This window comes from Alternaria atra, assembly GCF_907166805.1.
Source record: "Alternaria atra isolate CS162 genome assembly, contig: 18, whole genome shotgun sequence".
Classification (NCBI taxonomy): domain Eukaryota; kingdom Fungi; phylum Ascomycota; class Dothideomycetes; order Pleosporales; family Pleosporaceae; genus Alternaria; species Alternaria atra.
This window is the reverse complement of record NW_025091315.1, coordinates 76,647-101,558: the sequence shown is the minus strand read 5'-3', so window position 1 is coordinate 101,558 and position 24,912 is coordinate 76,647. Positions and strand designations below refer to the sequence as shown.

The 24,912-nt window shown below is 52.9% G+C and overlaps 8 protein-coding genes across 8 annotated transcripts; 6 read left to right on the top strand and 2 right to left on the bottom strand.

Annotated features, from left to right (window-relative positions):
- Positions 1–41: 41 nt before the first annotated feature.
- ALTATR162_LOCUS158 (uncharacterized protein) lies at positions 42–4,920 on the top strand (the record flags this gene model as incomplete). Its single annotated transcript, XM_043307751.1, has 9 exons — positions 42–50; positions 101–108; positions 160–271; positions 323–763; positions 819–1,195; positions 1,248–1,574; positions 1,636–2,048; positions 3,284–3,810; positions 3,871–4,920. The coding sequence occupies 9 exons, from the start codon at positions 42–44 to the stop codon at positions 4,918–4,920; spliced, it is 3,264 nt and encodes a 1,087-aa protein (XP_043163686.1).
- Positions 4,921–5,495: 575 nt separating this feature from the next.
- ALTATR162_LOCUS157 (uncharacterized protein) lies at positions 5,496–6,629 on the bottom strand (the record flags this gene model as incomplete). The annotated part of the gene is made up of 1 exon (XM_043307750.1): positions 5,496–6,629. One exon carries the CDS (start codon positions 6,627–6,629, stop codon positions 5,496–5,498), a length of 1,134 nt encoding a protein of 377 aa, XP_043163685.1.
- A 1,413-nt stretch (positions 6,630–8,042) lies between these two features.
- Positions 8,043–9,690, top strand: ALTATR162_LOCUS156 (uncharacterized protein; the record flags this gene model as incomplete). The annotated part of the gene is made up of 4 exons (XM_043307749.1): positions 8,043–8,124; positions 8,184–8,374; positions 8,423–8,728; positions 8,779–9,690. 4 exons carry the CDS (start codon positions 8,043–8,045, stop codon positions 9,688–9,690), a joined length of 1,491 nt encoding a protein of 496 aa, XP_043163684.1.
- Positions 9,691–10,928: 1,238 nt separating this feature from the next.
- Positions 10,929–11,769, top strand: ALTATR162_LOCUS155 (uncharacterized protein; the record flags this gene model as incomplete). The annotated part of the gene is made up of 2 exons (XM_043307748.1): positions 10,929–11,307; positions 11,369–11,769. 2 exons carry the CDS (start codon positions 10,929–10,931, stop codon positions 11,767–11,769), a joined length of 780 nt encoding a protein of 259 aa, XP_043163683.1.
- An 832-nt stretch (positions 11,770–12,601) lies between these two features.
- Positions 12,602–13,308, top strand: ALTATR162_LOCUS154 (uncharacterized protein; the record flags this gene model as incomplete). Its single annotated transcript, XM_043307747.1, has 3 exons — positions 12,602–12,833; positions 12,892–13,024; positions 13,080–13,308. The coding sequence occupies 3 exons, from the start codon at positions 12,602–12,604 to the stop codon at positions 13,306–13,308; spliced, it is 594 nt and encodes a 197-aa protein (XP_043163682.1).
- Positions 13,309–14,833: 1,525 nt separating this feature from the next.
- ALTATR162_LOCUS153 (uncharacterized protein) lies at positions 14,834–15,646 on the top strand (the record flags this gene model as incomplete). The annotated part of the gene is made up of 3 exons (XM_043307746.1): positions 14,834–15,174; positions 15,230–15,483; positions 15,540–15,646. 3 exons carry the CDS (start codon positions 14,834–14,836, stop codon positions 15,644–15,646), a joined length of 702 nt encoding a protein of 233 aa, XP_043163681.1.
- Positions 15,647–17,009: 1,363 nt separating this feature from the next.
- ALTATR162_LOCUS152 (uncharacterized protein) lies at positions 17,010–17,843 on the bottom strand (the record flags this gene model as incomplete). Its single annotated transcript, XM_043307745.1, has 1 exon — positions 17,010–17,843. The coding sequence occupies one exon, from the start codon at positions 17,841–17,843 to the stop codon at positions 17,010–17,012; it is 834 nt and encodes a 277-aa protein (XP_043163680.1).
- Positions 17,844–19,652: 1,809 nt separating this feature from the next.
- On the top strand, positions 19,653–20,697 carry ALTATR162_LOCUS151 (uncharacterized protein; the record flags this gene model as incomplete). Its single annotated transcript, XM_043307744.1, has 3 exons — positions 19,653–20,058; positions 20,108–20,367; positions 20,428–20,697. 3 exons carry the CDS (start codon positions 19,653–19,655, stop codon positions 20,695–20,697), a joined length of 936 nt encoding a protein of 311 aa, XP_043163679.1.
- Positions 20,698–24,912: the final 4,215 nt, after the last annotated feature.

Genomic DNA, 24,912 nt, shown 5'->3' with positions numbered 1-24,912 from the left:
TGTCGCGCGCGAAAAACAAAGTGCGATAACCAGCGCCCGACATGCTCGAAGTGTTGCGAGCTTAGCGCGCAGTGCGTTTATCAAGATCAGGCCCATACAGAATCGTACGTAAGTTTCCCTTCCTGCCACATGGCTGCTAGCGACTGATGTTCCATTGAGCCCGACGAGCCAGATTCTCGATCGTCTGGACTATCTAATCAGCGTGGTCGAATCAGGATCACTGGCTGGTTCCATAGCTTACGGTAGGGTTGGTCAGCCTACCATTGACGCTGTAGGTGGGAGTTTGATATCATTGCTGCTGGCACCTGACTGGCGCATGCAGAACGCACATCCACAAAGCGACGATACCAAGACAAACTCTGCAACATGTGATGTTGTACAGGACAAAGACATGTCGAACCACGGTCAGGAGTACTTCGGCTCCAGCGAGGACATTCTTGGGTGGCCAATTTTCGAAGGCAACTACAATCGCCACTGGGTCGAGGCACGCATCTTCGATCCTACATTCGTGCGCGATGATCTACACGGATCGCCTCACTCACCCAGAGTTAACGACGACTTCATTCTGGACCAATCTGAGGACCCGAGATCGAGATCGAAGATGGGCCCTGGGGTACGCGAAGAAGATGTTGCGCATCTCGTCGAAGCGTTTCTCCTGAACGTCCATGTGAAGAACCCAATCTTTGATCCAGAGTACTTGAGAAGGATGGCCAGAACGGTGGCGGAAGATGGATTTGACTGGAAAGCATCGAGCTGTCTTGTGGTTCGTAGCATTCCCTCAAGCTCAGTACTGTACTAACTTCAGACGTTTTCTTTAGCTTATCGTATGTGCACTCGCAGCCATCTCCTCTCCTTTCTCCCGTCAACAGACGTGCGATACAAGTACGTGTCAGGACCGTGCAGACAACAGCTTGTCCAACACTCCAGGATACTACACGGCAGAGCTGTACTATACTGCATCGCGCAAGCGAATCGGTCTCCTCGGAAATAGCTTACTGGCAACGGAGTGCTATTTCATGGCTGGGGTGTATGAGATGTACTCCTTGCGGCCTCTGCAAGCCGCCACCTCTTTCAACCGGGCTTGCGTGACTTTCCAGGCTCTAACTCGGATGAATCCGGAATACTCCATCACTGAGTGTCAACTAGGCAAAGCTCGAGCGAGTCGACTGTACTGGTCGTGCCTGAAATCTGAACAGTGAGTTGGACTTTCGCTGCACATGCACGATCACTGCTCACCAGCTGTCTAGCGAAACCTCAATAGAGTTTCGGTTCCCATCTTCTGGTCTCACCAAACTCAATTACACAAGCCACTTCCCGCCACCGCCGCTAGCGACAACCACGCAGCAGTTGTATCGCATACATACCGAGCTGCAGATGAGTGCTGCAAACTCCGCAAGGGCGCAAGTCGAGCTTGAGAAAGGATGGTACTACTATCTGGCGGATATCGCAGCTCGCGGAATACTGCAACGCGTGATCAGATCGTTCTACGCGACCAATGAGTCTGCATGGCTCGATGCATCCCTTCAGAGCATACTGCAAACTGCCGAAGAGTTGGACAGGCAGCTGACAGAGTGGTACTTGCGATCCAAGACACCAATGCATATTGAGAACATCATGCTGACCCCTCTTGTTCAGGTACCGTACGCTGCCAGACGTAATAGCTTTTGACATCGGAGTCGCTGCTGACGATGAGCTTGCATATCATCTCCAGGCTCGAGCCTTCGAGATCAAGGAGCGCATATATCGCCCCTTCCTGTACCTCATGATCCACAAAAACATCGAGGGTTCCGATCGCGATTTTCTTCGCCCGCTGGTGCAGTTGCATGCTGCTACCTGTTGCAAACTGATCCGGCAGTGGAACGTCCGGCATCGCCATCACGGCACATGGCTGATGGCGAGGCAGAGTTTCTCGTCGGCGCTGCTTCTCCTGGCCGCACGGAGGTCTGGCCTCCATGAAATCTCCAAGGAGCAACACGAAGAAAGCGTGCAATTCTCACTTGCAACCCTGTGCTTCTGGGAAGAGGAGGCGCCGGATCTCAAGGCTTCACGTATGATCTTAGAGGATGTCGTTCAACGCCTGCACGCATCGACGCATGCAGAGCATGTATTGCAATAGTGTAGGGCGATCGTATGCGCAAGGCCACAGTCTTCTTCGCGTACTGCTTGGCAGTTGGCGCACCTTGATTAATCCCGAGACAAGATGTCCAGACCGGTTCTGGTACGCCTCCACGTGCTTGTGGCGCCCCAGTTTCCGAAACAGAGCGCGATTGGACTAGATAGTGGCATATATGTACCGGATTACCTAGGCCATACCATGGAGCGGGAGGTTCTTCCGACAAGGGTGAGAAGGCTTGTGTCAGTGACATCACGTGCTGCCTGACTTGGCCGTATCGTCGGCTGCCGGCTGCCGGCTGCCGGATGCTCTCGAAGTTCTGTATGGCAGGAAACAGTGAGCAATACTGCGACGCTGACTCGAGTAGTGAGTGCGTCAGAGCGGCCTAAGGAATCCAGAACAAGGCGCCGGGGCAAGTCGGGTTCCAGAACGCTGTTGGGCGCGAGGAGCCTAGGGGCCAAAGCGGGAACTTACCCCACGAGCGCGCTAGCGAATGCCCAGATCCGTCTACAGCAGGCGACATGTCTTTCGCCCTCCGAGTAACCCCATCCAATCACATAAGGATATCAGGCCCACCTGTGGCACCATGCCAAGCGTATCCATACCGTATAGTATACGACACTGGTCAGGTGAGAGCAAGACAACAAAGGCTTCTCGGGGCCTTTAGCTAAGTGATGCAGCTGAGAGTGGGATATTCCCGGCTAAAAGAAGGCGAGAAGTAACTACGGCGCGCGGCCTTTTGCTAACACACTTTGCTGCTCTTGCTTAGGTTGAAGAGGAAAACGCAACCCCCATCTTGCACAGTCTTTCGCTGTATACATCTGTCTTTACCACACACCTTCCTTCGGTGGTTCCAACCTCAGTTCAGCCAAAGACGCACGCAAGTGATCGCATGTTGTCCAACGCGAGCTCGCCGCAGCCTGGAAGGGAGGATAGCGGCTTAGAAAACTACTACATTGGAATTGACGTGGGCACGGGGAGCGCGCGGGCTTGTGTCGTCAGTCACTCTGGCGATATCGTAGGCTTGGCGGCAGAGGAAATCGGTCTTTGGCAACCAAAAGCTGGCTACTACGTATGCATCAAGTTTCCGCCTGCACAGCACGGCACACAGGCTCACGCGCGCACAGGAACAATCCACATCAGATATATGGCGTTGCGTATGTCTCGCAGTGCAGCGTGCCGTTGCGGATGGTGCTGTTGACGTGGGTCTAATTCGAGGAATTGGGTTTGATGCTACCTGCTCCCTTGCAGTCTTCGACTCGGAGACAGACGAGCCCATATCCGTGACGCCGCCAAACTTTGTTCGGGGGCCCAGTGCGCACAATGTGATGCTGTGGCTGGACCACAGAGCCGAGGAAGAAACGAAGAAAATCAACTCCACCGCCCACAATCTGTTACGATACGTTGGCGGCACCATGTCCATCGAGATGGAGATGCCAAAGATACTGTGGCTGAAGAACAACATGCCAGAGCAGCTTTTTGATCGTTGCAGTTTCTATGACCTCACCGATGCTCTAGGGCATCTTGCGACCGGCAACGAGAAACGCAGCAACTGCAGCGCTGTGTGCAAGCAGGGTTATATTCCGATTGGCGTCGATGGAAGCACCACGGGATGGCAGGAAGACTTTTTGAGGGAGATTGGGCTCGCAAGTCTTGCTGAAGACGGGTTCAAGCGAGTTGGAGGGGTGCATGGTAAGGTGAGTTTGCCTCGGCTGATACCTTAAGACTAGTTCCCATCTTCTGACGAACATCGGTAGAATGGCGACTACCTGTCGGCAGGCGAACTCGCAGGTCATCTCTGCGAGCGCGCGGCAGAAGAACTTGGTCTTCCAGTTGGCATTCCGGTCGGCAGTGGCGTCATCGATGCATACGCCGGTTGGATTGGCACTGTGGGTGCCAAGGTCGACGGCCTCCTCAAACACAACCCCGACCGCTCTACAGGGCCGAGCGACGTTCGACAGAGCTTTACACGCCTCGCTGCTGTTTCTGGAACTTCAACCTGCCATCTTGTCATGTCGTCCAACCCGGTTTTTGTTGAGGGCGTCTGGGGGCCATATAGAGACGCCATCACGCGAGACACTTGGATGGCAGAAGGTGGCCAATCTGCGACTGGGAAACTCCTTCAACATGTTCTGGAAACTCATCCGGCTTACCAACAAGCGGCTCTGGAGGCGGAGTCAGCGGAGCTGGACATCTTTGAATTCCTCAATCGCCACCTTTGCAACATGCAAGCCAGCACCGCCGCACCTTCTATCCCCTATCTGGCCAGGCACTTTTTCTTCTATGGGGACTTGTACGGGAACCGCTCTCCAGTCGCAGACTCCCGGATGTCCGGCTGCATCGTTGGTTTGACCGCGGATGTGTCTATCGACAGTCTCGCCATCCATTACTGTGGCACGATGGAGTTTATTGCGCTCCAGACGCGCCAAATCGTCATCAGGATGAACGAGTCCGGCCATGCGATCAGGTCTATCTTCATGTCTGGCTCGCAGTGCAAGAACGAGCTGCTTGTGTCTCTGGTAGCGACGGCATGCAGTATGGCTGTCGTGATCCCTCACTACACTAACGCAGCGGTCTGCCACGGCGCCGCCATGTTAGGTGCCAAAGCAGCGACAGCAGGCGCATGCGGCAAGACCGACGATTTGTGGAGCATCATGCAAAGGATGAGCAAGCCCGGAAGGGCTGTTTGGCCAATCGAGGGGCAGGGAGTCAGGGAACTGCTAGACGTCAAGTACAAAGTCTTCCTTGAGCAGTGTGATCGGCAGAGACATTTTAGGCACATGGTGGACGATGTGTGTTGTCAATGAATGCTCTCGAGTGTCGCAGAGAACAGAAATTGCGCAAGCGGCAGTAGAGATGTGCATTGATTGGAGAAGAATGGAGGTACCGCAGGTAGTCAGAGCAGTTGCTAGGAGGCGTGGTCAATCTACATCACTAGCGGATAGGCATCGACGTTCAACAGTGCCTGTACGCACAGGCAGTGCTCAGTGATCTGATTTCACCAGGGCGCAGCAACTGTAATCTACATGGGCGGATGGTGTGGCGTTGGAAGTCAGCGTTGGCGGTTCCTGAAACTCCAACCTTTCCAAAGGAGGAAATGAAAACTAAGAAAACGAAGTGTTGCGATCGCAGACTGGGCTAATACACAAGCATAAGCTGCGGGGTGATCGTGATTTTCGACGGAAGAGCTCAGACGGCATATGTCATAAGTAATCGAAGGATGAAGAGGCAAGGAAAGACTTTCACGCATGTAGCGAAAAGGTCCGGTTCAAGTCCGTTGCATTGACAGCCATACATGGGTATCTACAGCCGAGTGCCCTGCGCGCTCTGTTCTTTCTCTTACCATTAAGTTCGAACATCCCAAAAATCCGAATTTTCTTGCTCACTCTGGCCCAGCAATCAGAACTTTGATTGCACTCCCGCCTTTTGTTTCCCGGAAAGCAGCCTCTGCTTCTTCAAAAGCAACCTTCCTGCTGATCAGATCCATCACTCTAACGGTACCCCTAGTAACCATGACCAGAGCAGTCTCATAGTCCTCAGGCCCATACCGGAACGAACCACGAATAGTCAACTCCTTCGTGCAAGCAGTTACCATTGGGAAGGAGACTGAGTCCCGACCCATTCCTCCCTGTACATATGTGCTCCCCTGGCGCAGCACATGTATAGCGGTTTGGATAGAGGGCTCCACCCCACTGGCGTCAATGGCCACGTCGGCCCCACTGCCCAAGTCGTTTTCGTGAATGAGCCTCCGTGCATTCTCTTCTGCGGACGCCTTGCTCGGTTCGAACGTGGCCGTGGCCGCAAACCGTTCAGCGAACTCGAGTCGATGCCTCTGTATGTCCACTGCGATGATCTTCCTCGCGCCATACGCTTTTGCAACGGCGCAGCAGAGCAGTCCGATGGGACCCGCCCCGAACACAGCGATGCTGTCGCCGTATTTAATCTGCGATTGCCGCACAAGGTGAACTGCGACAGAGAGCGGCTCGAGCAATGCACCCTCTTCCAGGCTCACGTTCGCCGGCAGCTTGTAACAGAAGTCCTCGGGCAGGACGTAGTACTTGGCTAAGGTGCCATCGTAGGGAGGTGTCGCTGCAAACGCCATCGCTGCGCACAGGTTGTACCTGCCTTCCTTACACCTTGCACAGAACCGGCATGGGATGCCAGGCTCCATCGCGACCCGGTCGCCTTTCTGCAGGGACGTTACTTTCGATCCCACCTCGATGACTGTCCCGGAAGATTCATGGCCCAGTACCATAGGCGTCTTCACTACAAATGGTCCGATTCGTCCGTGACGCCAGTAGTGTACATCTGAGCCACAGATGCCCGTGTAGTTGACTTGAAGAAGAACGCTGTGCGGATCTTCGATCTCAGGGACAGGGCGGTCCTCGAATGTCAGTTCGTCAATCGCTTTCAAGACGAAAGACGGGTTCTGGAAGTGGTAAGCTAGACTCGATGGAACGGCTGGACAGTGGTACTTATGCACCTTCATCTCCCGCGTTGGAGTTTGGAAGTCCATGCTGACTGGCGCCATGCGAAAGTCTGCTAGTTGAGTTCGTAGTTGTGCAATTGCGGTGATAGACCCTGACGTAGGGTAAGGAGGCCCAGTAGAAGTGAGAGGAAAGTTGAGAAGTTCTGGTCACGGAAGGTAACTGACAGCACTAGCAGTGTTGGTGGATGTGGGATGACAATCACTCGTAGACAAGTTTTCATCCATCCATACTCTTACACCCGCTGGCATCGTCTGGTATTTCGGGACCCCGCTCTTTTCAACAACCGAAGTACCATGGCCCACTTTGCATGTCGAACGCTTCGGCCAGCTGTGCGGCACTTGCATCTGGTGTAGGCTTGCGGCTAATAGCAAAGCCGTCCGTATGGCCTAGCAGCAGCGTAGTTTAAGCCAAGTGTCTCTACCTCAGAACCTTACAAGGGGAATAATCGCGGCAAGACGGATATCCACTCGACACAGGAGGGTTGGCAAGGTGCCTTGTTTCCTTTCCTACCAAGATTGCATAATACGTACGAGGATAGTGTACGAGTTTCAAGATGGTCACGTGAGCGTCGGGGACATAACCGGCTTGTCCCCGTAGCCAAGACGCACGGTCCGGAGAATGTTGCCCGCGTTCGCCGACATGGAAGCCTGGAATGGACAGACTAAAATCTATCTCCGAATAGCCGCGTGCAACAAGGACAAAAGTAGGAGCCAGCTTCGGCTTGTCAGGGATTGATTTTCTCCGAGACCAAGCATGCAATATTCGTCATTGAGGGACTTGACTACACACGATATGGTGCTCGCTGTGTCCACCTATGCCAGAGTGATGATTTCCCAAGCTGCTATTCGTTCCCAGGATTTAGCAAGCTGGATGCAAACGGCAGCGGGATTGTGTTATTGTTTTCTTTACCGAATTCGGAAGGTGGGCAAACAAGAATTGGCTACATCGACAGGTCTTTGTAGCGAAAAGGGCGTGAAGAGTGGCGGTTGTGTTTTGTCTACCTAGTTGGAATGTACGCTTACGATGGCCCTCTCTGACGCTATGGCTTGATGAATAATTGGACGGGGCTATTCGGAGAACAGAAATCGTGTGGCTCTGTGCAGGCGGCCCTACGGATTGGCTTGCGCACGTGCAAGGTACAAGTTTGGCCAGGCTTGGTTGCGCGCTTGCGTCTCGGCGAATTCCTCGATCGGCCGTCTCCAGCTTACTCAACAATACAGCCTGCACAGCTGTTGTCCGCAAAAGTCACCTCCGCAGATCCACTGTTCCCCGGGCCAAGTTCCCCACGCGCTAAACAATGGCTTCTCTGTAGCTCACATATGCTATGCTCGATCAGGCGCCACTGGAGCACGTTGACATGGTTGCGCAAGTACAAAGTCCTGATGTTCGCCGCTTTTGAGGACACGATCAAAAAACACTGAGCAACAGAATATCCAATCATGCGCGTGCTCGAACTCAGAGGCAAGAGCCTACTCGCCATCATCTTGCTGACGTCAGGTCTCGACTTTCTGCTCTTTGGATGTAAGCCCCTCTCTTCCGCCGGTCGCATTTGTGACATGAGATCTAACATCCTCAATAAGATGATCAAGGGCTCTTCGGCGGTATCCTTGGGGGCCAACGCTTCAAGGACACGCTTGGCAACCCGAATCCCACCATGACTGGACTAGTTACCGCCATATACGACGTTGGCTGTGCCCTCGGTGCTGTAGTCGCCTTCGTCTTTGGCGAGAAGATTGGGCGAAAGCGGTCCATCATCCTAGCCAACATCATCGTCATCATCGGCGCTGCAGTCCAGACCGCGTCATTCGAATACTGACAGATGTTCGTTGCACGAATCATCGGTGGGGTAGGCGTCGGTCTTTCGACCGTTGCAGTTCCCATCTTGCAGTCAGAAACACTACCTGCCCACAACCGTGGTGCATTGTTGGTCGTGCAATCCGCTTTGATCATCATCGGTGTTGCAATCGCATCATGGCTTTGCTTTGCAACGCTATATGCTGACAGCTCCATCCAATGGCGCTTTCCTGTCGCCTGTCAGATCCTGTTTTCGTTGCTCGTACTGGCACTATGCCCTTTCTTGTGCGAAACGCCCCGCTGGCTGGCACAGCGCGGAAGGACTGGAGAGGTAGGTTACACAAGCAAACATATCACTACTGTAGCTGACCAGTCTCCCAGGCCCAGCATGTCATCAGCAGACTTTTGGACAAGCCCCTCGACGATGAAGAGGTCCTGGGCCAGATGCAAGAGATCCTCGACGCCATCGCAGCCGAAAGCAACGACGAAGATCCGTCGTGGGGAGAGGTATTCAGCAATGCCACCAAGACTCGCAATCTGCATCGTGTCGTTCTCGGCATGGGACCGTACTTGATGAACCAGTGGTCTGGCATCAACGCACTCAGCTACTACCTCGCCTACATCCTCCAGGAGTACCTCGATTATTCACCAAGTATGGCTCTCATCCTCGCTTCCGTTGCCTTCACTCAGTATGCCGTCTTCGCTTGGCCGCCGTACTTCTACATCGACAAGATCGGACGTCGATGGTCGGTCATGGGATCGTCTGCTGGATGCGCAGTCTGCATGGCTATCGTTGCTGGCTCCCTAGCGAACAACAGCTACGCCAGCGCCGCCGCTGCGGTCGCGTTTATCTTTCTGTACTTTGACTGCTTCACCCTCGGCATCCTACCTGTATCATGGTCGTACTCCGCTGAAATTCAACCGCTACGAGTCCGCAACAAAGCTACTGCAGTGGGTGTCTTCTCGCACTGGATGTCGAACTTTGTAGTCGTTATGGTCACTCCCATCGGCCTCGATAATATCGGCGGTCACTACTTCTGGATTTGGGCAGCAGTTTGTGCATCGTTCATACCGCTTACATACTTCTTCGGTGTCGAGACGTCAGGACGCACGCTTGAGCAGATCGACATGATGTTTTACGAGGAGCCGAGGATTTGCATGGGACTGAACGCAGAGAATAGGCGCGTAGTTCGTGGTAACAAGATGGATGAAGAGCAGAGGTATAGGCAGCTTACACATGCTGGTGAGAAGCACGAGGTTCTCAAGACGGAGGGAGTGTCGCAAGACGACTAGGGTACAGCTATGCGCGCCGAGGCGTATTATCACATCAAGACGATACATTATTAGGGCACATAGCATGCGATACCGCCCAGAGGGGTCCGATAGGCTGTAGCCTGCACGTTGTGGTGTTAGAGATGTGCCAGAGATATCGTGTAATAGCTGGTTCGAGTTTGTAAAAGATTCGACTTAACCTTTAATTAAATACTTTCCAGGTTTCGCAATGAGATGGTGTCGGGAAGTGCTGTGTAATCAGTTTACCAGGAGGGTGTAGATCTTCGCGTAGTTCTCTACTTGACAGTGGTCGAGACACGTAACATTTTGGCGCAAAAACGATCGCCTGTTGTGTACCCCATCGTAGTTTATTGGACATGCTCTTGTTTGCGACTTATCGAGTCAGGATACTTCTTTCTCGATATATTCTGGCCACAACTGGTCCGATGAGTAGCCTGATTGGCGGCTGAGACCAGCAAGGGTGTTTTCTGCACCTTATCTCCAAATGACGACGATCACTAACATGCACCCAAAGACCTGGTCATCCTGTACGAGTACATCGCGGAGACTCAACCTGACAGACAAACCTATTTTTGCGGCTGCGACCAGTGTATCATGGGCGGTATTAACACGTTGTACGATCAATGCATCACTACTTCGCTTGATGGGGGGATTGTCTCAGTCTACTGTCTCGGAACACTGACCGGCTGCCTAGCTGTGTGCTCCATTGACAATCGCCACAGACGCATCAAAACCTTGTTTGTCGGAGCGGTAGTTGGTAGTTTTGGTGCCGTACTGCAGTCTCTGTCATGAACGCGGAATAGATGATCTGCGCACGTCTTATCAATGGACAGAGTACTGGCAACTTCAACTCCATCGTCCCCATCTAAGCCGCCGAGACTGCAGAGCACAAGTCTCGTGGACATTACGTTGCCATTGAATTCACGCTCAACATCTTCCTTGTACTGTTTGCTCACTGGCTAAAGTGCGCCCGCTCGTCCTACGGCGATAGCGCCACCTCCTTCATCTGGCGCTCCCCCGTCGCATTCCAAATCCCCAAGCTGTTTGGGCGTATGACCGGTGTCCTCTCCACCGCTGGTTTTTAAAGATGGGTCGAGAAGACGGAGCGCGCTACGTCTTGGGGTGTCTTCATGATGACGTGTGCGCGGAAAAGGACGCCGCAGAGGCCGAGTTTCAGGATATCGTAGCATCATGCGAACTCGAACGTAACGAACCTCCGCAAGCAGAGCCATCTTCACATGCTCTTCGGTGTCGGCTCCAGCAAGATGCACACCGGTAGACGCGTCCAGCTCGTGGTCTGGCTCCAGATCATGCAAGAGTGGGTCGGCATCGCTGGAGTCACCGTTTATGCCCCTACCGTCTTCGGCTTGGCGGGACTGAGCCCTGTCATGCGCCAGAGGATCGCAGGTCTCAATAGTGTCTTCAACATGTTCTCTACCCTGATCTGTGTGTTTACGCTGGATAGAATTGGTCGATGTTGGACTTGCTACTGGAGCTCTGTTGGTCAGGGTATCGCCCTGACACTTACAGGTGCGTTCTCGTACCTCGGAGAGCAAGCTACACTGGATGGAGATGCCAGCAAAGGCCTCAAGCTACGGGAACGCAGCCGTGTCCACGGTGTGCCTCTTTACCTTTGTGTTCGGGGCCAAGTGGTTGACGGTGCCATGGCTGTATCCAGCGGAGATATTTCCGTTAGAGGTTAGGGCCAAGGGTAACGCGTGGGGTGTTATGGGCTGGTCGATCGGGAATGACCGGCTCACCCTTCTCTGCCCGGTCATGTTCGAGAGCATCGGCGAGGAAACGCTCTACATCTTCGCAGCTTGCAACGCGATATCAATGCCTATGGTCTGTGCGCTGCATCCCGAGACGAATCAGCGCACGCTGGAAGAAATCGACCTGCTCTTCGCCTTGGACAGTACCTGGAACTGGGAGGTGGGAAAGAACTTTGCCAGGCTGCGAGACCAGACGCTCGGCCAAGAAGCCACAGCCGATTCGAAGGCAAACGTGGAGCAGGGGGCGAGCCGCAAGCAGAGTCTAGTACGACGCATGTACCTTCGGGTAGAGGCGGTGAATTGCTAGTGAGGAGCAGAGACACGACTCATGAGAGCCGTTTTCTTCTTAAATCTCAGAATCAAAGCGCGGGCAGCCACAATCTTCAGCGGGCCCCTGCATTGTCTCATTCTAGCTGGCATATAAAGTTGGTGCAGATCACAGGCTGCAGTGAACTCTCGTTTGGATGCGTACAGATAAGGCACCACTGATGTACACGTGGAACAGCCACTATGGAGGCTCAGCTGCGCATGCTTGTATGACTGCCGCATTGACTGGGCTAAGTTGCGAGGTTCGGCTGCATAGCGTTGTCAGGCAGACGGAAATTGTAAGCTTTTGCTGTTTTTGGCACGGAGTGTCGCTCTCCGCGATAGCGGAGAGCTGTAAGTTCCTTGCTAAACGCCTCTCACGGCTCAGTCAGGCTGGGGCTATTATCTATAGCCTCTTCAGGTCATAATTCCGACAGACGAACGTGTTTCAAGTCAAGGTGCTAAGGTGCCTAGACCCTTGTTGGGCAACTGCTCAAGCAACCGCAACGATGCGATCAGGTTCCTCTGTCCCGTTGCCCGTTATACCTCACGTCCTTAGTCTAGTCCATGGAGTTGCCCTATCAACTTGTTCGAGAGTACCCTACCTGCGTGCACGTCTGCGTCCTTGCCATACACCCCATTGACGTAGAGCGGCACGTAAGCAGTTCACTAGTACGTGCTTCATTTTTCTCAATACATAAGTAGAGCCTTGCAACGTCGTCAGGCCCCTACAGCATCAAAGATACAAGTTGAGTGAAGCCACGCCCGATTCCGTACTGAGCTGAGCCATCGTAGCTTTACTCCAACTACCAAGTCCATGAACTCGAGCCGCAATGCATATTTCATTCCAAACAATTGCGCTCGCGTTCGCCAATGTTGCTGTTGCAGCTCAAGCAGCCTCGTCTTCTGAGCGTCAACTGATCGCACGTGAGGACAAGCGAGGATCTTACACAGTCTCCGGCCTCGGTGCTCGTAAGCAAGCCATTCTGAATGCTGGAGGAAATAGCCTCGACTTGGCCATTGCTATGCTGGAGACCGAAAGAATGCAGACAGACTATACATACGGTAGATGAACGCGCCTGTCTTTACTGTTCCGATATCCTGCGTCTGACTGCACAAACAGGAGACAACAAGAGCAACGACGCCGCCAACTTTGGCTTGTTCAAGCAGAACTGGGGCATGCTCCGGGTGTGTGGCTCTCGCGCCGGCTTCTCAGGACAGAGCGAGGGCCAATGGAACAACGGGGCCAAGCTCAAGTAAGCTTTATAACCCTGTCTCCATGATTTCCATTACTTAACGAGACCTGAGCAGCTCCGATATCTACGCGGATGTAGCCTCGCGCTGGGACTGTCAGGACTACTATGGTTACGAAAGGTGGATGGCAGGACACCGCAATGGGGCAACCGGCTTGGGTAATCCCAACACGGACGACATCAACAGATACAGATCCGCTATCGAATGGATTCAGGGGCGGATTGACTCGAAGAACGACTACAAGTCGGATGACACCAGATTCTGGGTTGACGTCACGCCGATCTGAAGTGGATCTATCGAGCCACGGAGTACCCTAGGATGGACGGGCTTATCTCGACGGAGAAACCAGTTGCGTCACTAGAACGTACTGGGTTCTCGGCGTGGCGGAGGAACTGTGAAGAGGGGCTGTGAAGCGGGACTTGATGCTTGTACCTGAAGATATACATTCCCTACTCAATTACACGAATCCTTCCCGTAATCGTCCTTGAGCCCTGACAGATGTATTGCACGCTTAGGACGGACGATTCACCGCCGATATCGTTACTGGAGGCGGAGACATTCGCCCTCGCCAGTCGGGCCGGTAGTGTGCTACCGGTGAGATGCTACAGGCACACGCATGGAGCCGAATTAGGTGCGGAACTACGTGCTTCGTATGCAGAAGCAGTTACCATGCAGACCGCATGGATGCGTTCGTCGATTCCAAGATGAGACTGATGACTTGTAGCCAAGACACGATGTATCAGCTGGCTAGACAGGACCTGATATTACAGGCTAGGATAGCCTGAAAAGCTAGCATGCCTGGTGTCTTAGGCTTTGTTTCTGCTCAGTCGGACGTACTTGGTTGTGTTCCGAGGATTGTTGCGTGTGAGAATGACTCAAAGCCCATGTAACGAAGTGTCCTGTGCGGCCGAAAGACACTGGTGGATCAGGGCACGTGTTGCCATCACAGGACGCCAGCTTCGAAAAGGCTAGCGATCTCCCATCCACTGTCTCTAGGACCATGGTTCTGTTGCAAGCTCCGCCACATTTCGAGTACCTGTATATCAGATCTAGTGCGAGACCACCTAGACAGGCCAACAGCCCTCCACTGAACGTCAGGACCAAGCCGCCGCAGATGCACGGATCTTGCTCGAGAAGCCGGGTTCCCAGCGATATTTGGACGTCCAGCGCAAACAGGTACTTATCCTCGGCCCTGCCCCTGGTAGTAGGGCCGACCGGAGCATGATACAATGCACATGCATGCCGATTTGTGCACATGTGAAAACAGGCTGGCAGAGACCTCGAGTTGTGGCGCTCAGTTCTCATCGTCTTTCAGACCTGCAACATCTGTATGGGCGGAGGAGCAGAGCACCTAGACACAGTTTAGTCCGTCCATGTTTGATTAGTACGGTTCACAATCCGTATACTGCAGCTATCCCGTATCACTTCATCCACATGGCCTGGGGTATGCTTGGCGGGATAGGTTTTGTTTCCGCCACCAAATGGAGGCTAGAAAGCCTGCCGATCAGATGCGTAAGATAGCGTGGTCTGACGCCGCGTGGGTCCGCTGATGCACTTACTTAGCATCCTTGAGCCTTTGTGTCTGTCAAAGGAAGGTGCGACGACATGGCATCTTTCGAGGTGACCGATCGTCGTTTATGCAGATCAAGCGCCGACGTCATGAGAGACTAGTGGAGCAGCAGGACAAAGCGGCCTCGAAAGACAGGTATATATATCATTGTCACAAGGCGCAATGCTCTCAATTGTAAAGCGCAAAACGTATCTTCCTCACGTTCTGCAACTACTCACGATTGGCTGTGTGGTCTCTCAGTATGATGTGTTTCACGCAGCTCGCCCTCCTCGCCTTGACCGCTGGCCTGGCTACTGTCGATGCACAAACGCCGACTGGAAAAACCACCCGGTACTGGGACTGTTGCAAAGGTTCTTGCGGTTGGGCTGGCAAAGCGGCCGTGAACATGCCCATCCAGAGCTGCGATAAGGAGGACAACCCGCTCACTGACATGGCCGCGAAGAGCGGATGTGAGAGTGGCGGTCAAGCATACATGTGCACCAACCAGAGCCCATGGGCTGTGGATGACAATCTGGCGTACGGCTTCGCTGCAGCGAAGCTTGCTGGTGGCACCGAGGCTTCCTGGTGCTGCGCTTGTTACGAGTGAGTCTCAGCCTGCCTTGCCTGCTACGCGTACTGTTAACAGCTTCTCTCACAGGTTGACCTTTACTTCCGGTCCTGTCAACGGCAAGAAGATGATCGTCCAGACAACCAACACTGGGGGTGACCTTGGCGACAATCATTTCGATCTCGCTATACCCGGTGGCGGTGTCGGCCTCTTCAACGCATGTACCAACCAGTGGGGAGCACCGCCTCAGGGCTGGGGCCAGCAATATGGCGGGATCTCGTCGCGCTCGGAATGTGACAGCTTCCCGGCGCACCTCCGGGCAGGATGCTATTGGAGGTTTGATTGTAAGTTGTAGAAACGTCGTCTGAATACGAAGTCCAGGGCCAGCTGACACGCCCAGGGTTTAAGAACGCGGACAACCCGAGCGTATCGTTCAGGGAGGTCACCTGTCCCAAGGCTCTCACAGATAAAAGTGGTTGTATCCGCGATGGCCAGGTGCCCACCTGAGTCCACGTTGAGCAGCCTGATTTAGAGGGACTTGTAGAACGGGTCGTGAAACTTTCGACGTATCCCTGAACGTTCTTCGGCCTGTTCCGGCTTTCCCAATGAGAGAGCGAGCAGCAATACTCTAGAGGACAGTGGATTGGTGGACATTGTGTTCATGAGCGACAAATTCTGTAGCGAGTGAAGGTCGGACAATGAATGCGAAGAAGAGTAGCGATAAAGCAATGTCCTACTGTAACTGAACCTAGCTCTATATTGCTCATTTTATGTCTGGATAGTTCCCGTGTATCGGAGATTGAAGCGCAGTCTACCCGTCCAACTCCTGGACGCAGTCCGTGCGGAGTGTTAGTCTAAGTTATGCGCGGCTTGTGTCGCGTTTAAAAGAGGAACAGACGAACGAACGTTGTTGGCTCTTTAACAACTAGGAACTGAATGGTTGTTGCACAATCCACGGCCGTCGTTGCCTGGTGTAATTTCCAGATGTGGGTCATGAGAGACAAGACCTAACATGCAAAGAACCAGACGTGCGAGGAGTGACACCTGCATTGGTTCATTGGAGCGACACCAAGCGACTGCTTGCTGCGCGATATGGTGACTAGGTTGGCGAGAAATGGGCTCGGGACGACTTCACAGACTTGAGTGCAGATCTTAGTTCGCTCGAGAGACCGAAAGCGCATGGGAACAGTGACTTCGGTCTAGATAGTATACCTGCTGAGGCGCTAGCTCGCGTGAGCTCAGACTCATGTTGAATGGGAGCCATGTCCTTGGTGGGGAATCCTGCGGAGTGCCAAAATGTAAATAAACTCCCGAGCAGGGTGTGCGTTATACATAATGCGTTACCCGGGTGGATGTTCTGGGGCTGCTTCTTAGGACTTACCGAGGGATCACACCTGTTCTGGAAAAATGGTGAGGGGACTCGAACACCGGCCTCTGTGATGCCGCTCACTGCCGAGGGAGCCTTTGGCTGCCCATGTGATATTCAGTGATCAAGATGACCCTAGGACGGTTCTAGGTATGGAGACGTACTCGATCAACCGGATGAATCTCTAACTTGGAATGACATCATCTGTTGCTTAGAAGCGCATGTGAAGAGTGTCACTTCAGAAACGGAAACTGGAGACGATTGCGAAGTCTGACGAGATTCATTTCTGTAGCCACAACTAAGACGAATACGCCCGATGACCCATCAGAGATGAGTCTGAACTGAGGCAGGAACACGTAGGGGCTAGTGTAAGATAGACGATCGAGGCGTTAGGGCATCCTTGTGGGCTTTCTAGCTCCATTTCCAGCATTCCCACACCATTGCTCAAGCTGAGAATCTGTACAAGCTGGTAAGATTTTCCACACGACATCTCCTTAGTGTCAATCAGGAGCAGTTGACGGCCGAGAATGCGGCCAGCAGTGGCGAGGGCTGGCCGTTGCTGTCGAGCAGGTAGCTGTTGCAGACGTTTGTGTCATCGGGGATCTGGTTGCCGGTATTCCAAAAGATCTTCTCGATCCAGCCTGTCGAGGCACCCCAGCTGTACAAGCCGTTCATGTAAGACTCCACAGCGGGCCATTCAAGCGAACACGGTGGATTGGCATTGCCAGGCGCGATCTCTGTGACCCAAAGGGGCTTGTCGGCGAACCTGTTGCGGAAGTTGCTGATGTCGCTCTTGGCCGCATCGAGAGTAGGCAGGTAGACGTGGATGTTGTAGGCGTGAAAGAAGCTCTGACAGCCGCAGGCAGCGTAGAAGTCTGACAACCAGTTTGATCTCCAGTAGGCGGGAACCGGGGCAATGAACTTGGTCTTGGTGCCGGGTGAAGCAAGCAGTGGCCGGATGGCATCAGCGGCCTGCTGCGGCGTCATGGTCGGAGTGAAGCCCATGTACGAGTAATCGGGCTCGTTGAAAGTCAACATGAACTCAGGGGCATCGGGCGAGTTGACCAAGCTGACAGCGTTGGCGACATCGGATGCAAAGGCCATCATTGGAATCTGTCCGGGGTTACTCCCAAGGCCAAAGGTGACATAGTTTGAAGCGCCCTGGATCTGAGAGAACTGCGTAGGCGAGTATCCAGAGTTGAAGACGACGTTCTTCAAGCCAGCAGGGCAACCGAGCGCGGAAGAGTGCAATGTATTGTCATTGTCGACAGACTCGGCCGGAAGAGCGAGCGCAAAAGGTAGACAAAGACTGAGTAGAACACCCTTAACGAAGTCCATGGTTGGGAAAGTGAACGAGTCGCGAAGATTGAGTGGTTGGTGTCTGTGGCAAAGATAGCAGTTGTTTGGTGAACAGCTACGGTCGCCTTGCCAGCGCCTCGTGTTTATCAATGGCATTTAGTGCCTCGCTATCCATACTGCTGGACACATCCCAGCCCCTGTCGATCATGACATATGAGGTTGGACGGTTCTGCGCCGAGCTTCTGTCTCCCCGTGTCTGTTTGTCGGAGCAGGGTGATCCGTGTCTCAATCAAGAAGGTGGTGTAACGCCAACGGCTGACTCGGCTCATCTATGGGAAATCTCCGTCTCCTATCATCATACTTAGGATCGTTTTTCACTGTGGTGTCATGCATTAATATCGTAGCTAATCCGTGCGGCCTGTATATCGCAGCATATATGAAGTCAGCCTAGGACAGACCGCAAAACAAGTTGTGTGATTGGTGTAGAACGTGCAGTCGGGGCTTTTGCCTCCTTAATATGATCCCGGCCTACATAGGGCAACGACACTAACCATAGTGTATTGCAGACATGAATGGGCGGCGGACAGTTTATCGTCGGCACTAGAAAGGGCTAAAACCCAAATGCGGGCCCGGTATGTTGAGACAGAGAAGGGGTACGCAAGATTTCTGAGCAGGCGTCTAGTTGGCGCAAGCAGACCTCGAAACAGATGTAGAGGCTGTGAAGCCAAGCATGGCCGCTCAACTTATCTTGCTGGAAACAAAAAACATTGCTATGAGAGACGGCCGGAGGTCTATTAGTATCGCCGTCATTGCACGCTGCTGTCTTGCCCTGCGCGTTTTATCTCTGCCTAGCACAGACTCACTAGGCTGTGATTATAGCTCTTCGAACGATGGAAAAGCGAAAAGCCGTCTGTGTTGCCGTCGGGGAGATTTGCGTTATGTCCCCGAAGGTCAAGCATGGTTTCTGAAACCGGTACACCGTCCCCTGTCCTGTCCCGACTACCTCCCGGAGCCACGCCCGCATGTCCGTATGACCCCACGTGGTCGGACAGGCTTCGTCGTGTTTGCATCATCCCAGCTCCACGGTGATATGGCGACCTGTGAGTCTAACCCATTCGTCGACCCAGCTCGGGTAGCGCAGTGGTGCTGGTAGTCTGATCACAATGATTCTGCTGCTCTAGTGACTTGATGATGTATCCGGCGATGTCTGTCCGCCTTGCCGCGCAGCCAGCCAGTGGAGTGGTTATCAAGAGGGCGTGCTGTTTCGTTCTGGCTGTGTCTGGTTTGCAGTACTCCGACAAGCACCTTGAACCTTACTTTGCTATGAATGCACTTGTAAGATACAGACCTATCCATCTAATGTTTCTACGCCTGTCGAAGAACACACGTTACAGGCTTTCTCACCTGCACAAAGGCATCGTGTGTTACCCTGTCGGTGTTGTATAGCTCATCAGTTCTTCTCCATCTTCTCTATGGATGTAGCTGTCAGGTCAATTGGCCTAGGCGGCTCTGAGGGCTTCTAGAGACCAGCATCTTGCCTTCTTTATAGTACCTTGTAGATCCGTCCTAATATTTGAGCCTAATGTCCGAGTTTTGATTCTTAGTATCCCCTCAGTCTTTTGCTGTTTCAGGTCTCATAAGCGCTAGTGTCTAAAGCCTTTCGGGGCAGGTATATAGCCTTGAGACCTCTTGTTACTCCTCTATTGTTTTCTAGAGCCGACCGTAAACACACTTTGCTCGTCTCTTCCTATCCTGTGTTCTTTTCGAACTGGCCTGTGCCATCCTGTACGTCTTTCTTCGGAGCCACAGCAATCGCAGTGGCCTTGACTCATTGGATACCATTCAAGCATGCACATTACCACACCCTTCCGGTTGTTCCTGATGTCGTTCACTAGCATCTCAACCCTCGTTCGCGGAGATCCTGGCTACCAGAACATTCCTGCAAGCGGTATCATCGACAATTCCTGCAGCAACGGGCAGCCTCTGTTCATCGGCCTGCCGGAGCAGACGAATGAGATACCGCCGGACATCTACGGCGCTCGATCGATCGATCTGCCTTTTGGCCGTCTGTACCACGGGTCCATGAAGTTCTTTGCCCAGGGCGAATACAACACCCCGGAAGGCATCACAGACAAATGGCTCCCGGGCACGAACGACTTTGCCAACCAGAGTGCGTGCGGCATCCCCGATAACGCATTCTACAACTCCAAGGTGGCCATTCATCCCTACTTTCTCAAGTATGCCGACCTCAGCCGTATGCAGCCCTCCCCGCGAGCCAAGTCCTGACCTGACATTGAAACCAGGTTACTGCATGCAAGACGTTTGCATCTCCTTCTGGAAAGAAGACGGGTCGTCCGACATGATGCTTAAAATCACCGACATCTGCAGCACCGATCCCAGCGACCCCACGCACTGCGCCACCCCTGGGGATATCAAGATCGACCGGGCGAAAGCGCAAGTGATGGAAGGCTTCGGCAATGTGCCCATCAACAGCGTTCCAGATCTCATGGGGAACGAGTATCCGGGAAAGATATACTGGTTCTTTGCAAAGTGCTGGGCAGACGTAAGCTTGCAACACTCCTGTTTGCTTGTTTCTGCAGAGAGTTAATCGTTCTGTGTGCAGGGTCTCGCGCAACCAGCGTATCAAAATGTAGCAAATAACTGGTTCACCAACCCCCGTCTTCCCAACAACCTAGACTGGGCACAGAAGCAAGCCACCCAGCAGTACACCGCGAATCAGATAGCCTACCCGGCCAAAGGTTGGCCCCTCTACCCGAACGGTGCGTATAACCCTGATCGAGAGGCAAACAGTCCCAACGTCTCTGACTGGGTTCCGGGCGAGGAGCCAGCGTGGTCGCCGATCGCTGGAGGGAAGGGTTGGGGGATCCCTTAAGCTAGCAAATAGATGTCAGATCGATACGCTTTGTGAGAAGCAACCTTGTCACCTTCGTCATTCTCAGTTGATGCGTCAGTATTTCCATCAAACGTAGACGCGGCAACGAGTTGGGCCACGACACGAGGTACTAGGGTGGAGGGTGCGCGTTGGTGTAGGTGTGTCCGGATGCGATGTGACGGGGAAAAGGCGGGGCAAAGTAAAGTCGTCGTTAGTAAGGGCACCGTAGTGGCTGCTGCATGTATTCATGTATACGTAGGGCGGGCCGTCTTGCTCTGTCAACGAAATGTCAAACAGTTGCTCACAGCACTTTCTTCAAGCAACTCTCACAGCACCGCAGCCATGGAGTGGGCCGATCATTATCTCCGATCAATCCATTCAGTTTGAGATGCCGCCCTGATGTCATTGACGCTTCCCGCCCAGAAGTTTCCCGCACCATTGTTGCTAATGACACTGTTCCGTTACTCGGTCGCAAAGCATACATAACTGCTCCAGCAGCCTGCAAGCCAGTCATCGCCGGGTCGCCGGATAGCAATGCCTAACGCGTGGTTGCCTGCACGTTGATCGGTTGGGTGCGCCTGACGCATGCGTGGTGGCTATGAAAGCAGAAGAAGGCTGGTCGATATGCTCAAACCGCACATTACTTGAGGGATATTCTCCCATACACTTTGCCGAGGATATGTGGCCTGCTACCCTTCTACAACAGGACCGATCAGCCATTCTATCAACGTCCGGACCAGAAAATCCGCTTGTAAAAAGTTGGCACAGAGGAGTGGGCTCGGCTCTGTATCTTGTCAGGCTTCCCTACAAGGTGTCTTCGCATCTCGCAAGGGCCCAGCCCTCAGTGCAGTCCAGTCGAAGGAAGTGCATCTAGAGGAGGAAAGTCTAGTTTCGGAAAAGCGATCAAAAAGGGCGTCACCAAGGAATGCGACACCCAGAACGTCCTCGTTTTTCGACATCGTGAATGTCTGATTCGCTCGCATGCAGATTTAAGACCATCACGCACACCACGAGCCGGACCAGTTGATAGGATATACTTGTTAAAGAAGTTGGCGATATGTTACCTAAGCGGCATCCTGACGAGAATGATGCGCCATGACTCAACCTAATGGACCTTGCGTGTGGGTGACGTCATCATGATGACGTATCAGTGACGCCTAAAACACAATTAGCTATGCCGATGAGCTTACGTGTACTGATAGCATTGTTCGTGGAACCCAGATCAACAAGCTTGAGACTCCAAAGCTGCGGCGGAGATTGAGGTAGGTACGTGCACGACGCAGTACTAAGTACGTGCGCAAGGAAGCAAGCTAAAACGAAGGAATGGAGATCCACTAATGCTGTTGTCGTTACTGAGCTTACATCGAGGCGTGGAGTAATCTCCCACCTCCTGTTTCTGCATGACCCCGAAGCAGAACTAGCGTCATGGTCGTCCATATGCAGTATAGGGCATTGTGCACCTGGTCCGTAACGAGTTGCAACGGTTTTTTGTACCGATTGTGGCGCTTGGATGGACTGAGGCAGACCCCTTGATTAGCCCGGGAGAGCTCTCAGTTATGTTCCTGCAGCGCAAAAATCATTACTATGGTAGTAGGCATAAGTTTTGTGAGTGGTTCTGGGGATAGCTAGTGACTAAGCCCACGTATTAAAACTTTTATAGCTCCACATAGGATAAACATCGTAATGGTCAGCAACCAAGATAGTTCTGATTGGTTTAAAGACGGAGTGAGAGTTTTTGCGTCTTCAGTCCTGACCCTTGACGCCGTTCTCCACTCACAAAACTTATGCCTGCTACCATAGTATAAAACTAACGCACCATTCTCGTCTTGCCAAGTGTGGAACCAAGACTGCGCCGACCGGGCGAGCTCGTCTTTGACTTAGCGCTTAACGCATGTTGTGAGTCGAATAACTACTCGTGGCTTAGCAGACACGTGCGGGCACTCTTGAGCTTCCAGGTCTTACCTTGCGCCTTTTCGTGAGCAAATTCCTTTGCTTGCTTTGTATTTTCGGATCTTTCTTCAATCGAAACCTGTAAGCATAGGGTGGTAGTAGTGTATAGTCTCATGTATGAGTGTATTATTGTGTGTGTATACAAGTGTGTGTCTAAGCTCTAAAATAGTCGCACGCATTAGTCATGACTGCAGAGCAGTCATGTGATGTAGTCCTAGGCTTACAAAACCCCCTCGTCCCACCCCTTCGAAATCGAGTGCCACCTTCAAGTAAGCAACACACTGTTCGTCTACTGCAGTTGCCTCATGGAGACTGGCAGTGACTTTACAGCGGGTCACAGCCACCTTCCTCTTGCGCAAGCGGTCTACATCGCCCAGAATAGTGTGAATGGAGTCGATGCACGTCTTGCTGCCTTTTTGGAGAAACGATTGGAAGAAGTTTGGAGACGATTACAGGCCGAGCCAGACTCTTACATCTTTCCTCCGGACGAGTTTGCCTTGATCAACTACTACAAATCACGATTTGATGACCAAGACATCATCAGAAAGGCTACCAAGCGCTTCTGGGACAATCATCAAGTGTGAAGCATTGGAGCTTTGGCAAGGTGCGCGAAAGAGCGGGGACTAGCGTCTGTATAGCATCGCTGACGAAGAGCAGTCAGATCCCTGAGCATGCATCGCGAGCAGACTGTTACGATCGAGAGTATGGATGGAAGATGCGTTGCTTCCGAGGAGGCGTACAGACCCCGAGTCGCGATGCAACAGCGCTGCCAGGAAGACGACGACGCAGCTCACTTGACCATACGAGAAGTTAGCGCCTCATGACACAGTCAAATCAAGACGATCAGTGGCAGTTAGATGGATTCCAACCCCCGTGGGCATCCCAGGGATCGAGGCCGTCGACAAAGCGGTCAAGGAAGCCACCAGACGGAGAGAGGATGGCTGCAGAAGCTTACCAGCAAACACTCCTCCTCAGCTATACACTACAAAATCAACACTGAGAAGACGGTGCACGACACAGACCGAACGGTCGTAGATGGCGAAATGGCGCAAAGAAACTAAGAACCGAACAACCTATAGGCACGCGTAGATGCCCACTAAGAAAGTGCTCCAGCTCCACGAAGACCTCACTAACCGGGAGAGCGCGCTGCTGGTGCAGCTGCGGACTAGACTTGGAAGATCGGGCTGAACGACTCCCTCTACAACCGAGGGGTCCGGACCATCACTAGCCTCGGTTGTAGCTGCGGAGAGAAACGGTAGACCATCGCCCACATCCTGGCAGACTTGCCTATCGTGATATCAGGATAGCAAAAGTGATATCAGCCGAGATTAGCGCAATAGTACCCTTCGCTGATTGGCTAGGATAATCTGCTCCCAGCTGGAGCAGCTGAAGCTGGTTTACTAAGCAGTCTAGCCGGGGCTACTGATTGGACCAGCTGAGCCACCAGCCAGGCTCTAGCTAGTGCGGGGCAGCCTGATTGTGCTAAAGTGCTAGAGTGATATCACAATAGGCAAGTCTGCATCCTGGTCCACTGCAGGTTGCACGGGAACCCGTGGAACCGCATCTTCGGTAACCTCTTCGGAAACGACAATTTCCAGACCATCTTAAGCACGCTGCAGCTAGCCACCAAAGCTATCGAGTATGTGAAACTGACGCAGATCCTTGGGCACGTGGGGATTAGAGATGTGTAGATGACACCGAGCGCTAAGGGGAGACTGTACGTACACCGGGTGCGACAGACGAGGCAAAGCGTCTCTACGCGCCTAGAAGGGTGGCGCACAATTGGCAGTCGCAATCTAGATGAGCGAGCAAGCAAAGGTAGATAGTGGTTTAAGGGAATACGGCAGGCTCTGGGGACAGTTGACTTCTTGTCTATAGTTCTGATGCGGGGCCACGCGTCGGGTGCCAGCCCATGCTAGGAATAGCTGCGTATACAATGCGGGCGCAACGAAAAGAAGTAGATAAGCAACCCACCACTAGGCGCCATTTCCTAAACCCCCTGTTTTGTTCTTGGTTGCGTATCGATATCTATTGGCTCTCAGCTGTAACTATGACGAAAGTTGATTGTCACACTGATAGTCTAACGACTTGAAGGAAAGAAAGGCAAGGAACGCAAAGGAAAAGGTAATCTACGCTTAGATTCTTCACTACGTTCACCCTGTAAACCTGTACGGTCGCCTGTTGAGTAAGAAGGCGTGTTGCATACTAATATTTCCACGACACATCTAGTTGTTCTAGGGATGCTGTAGGCTCAGACATAGCTCT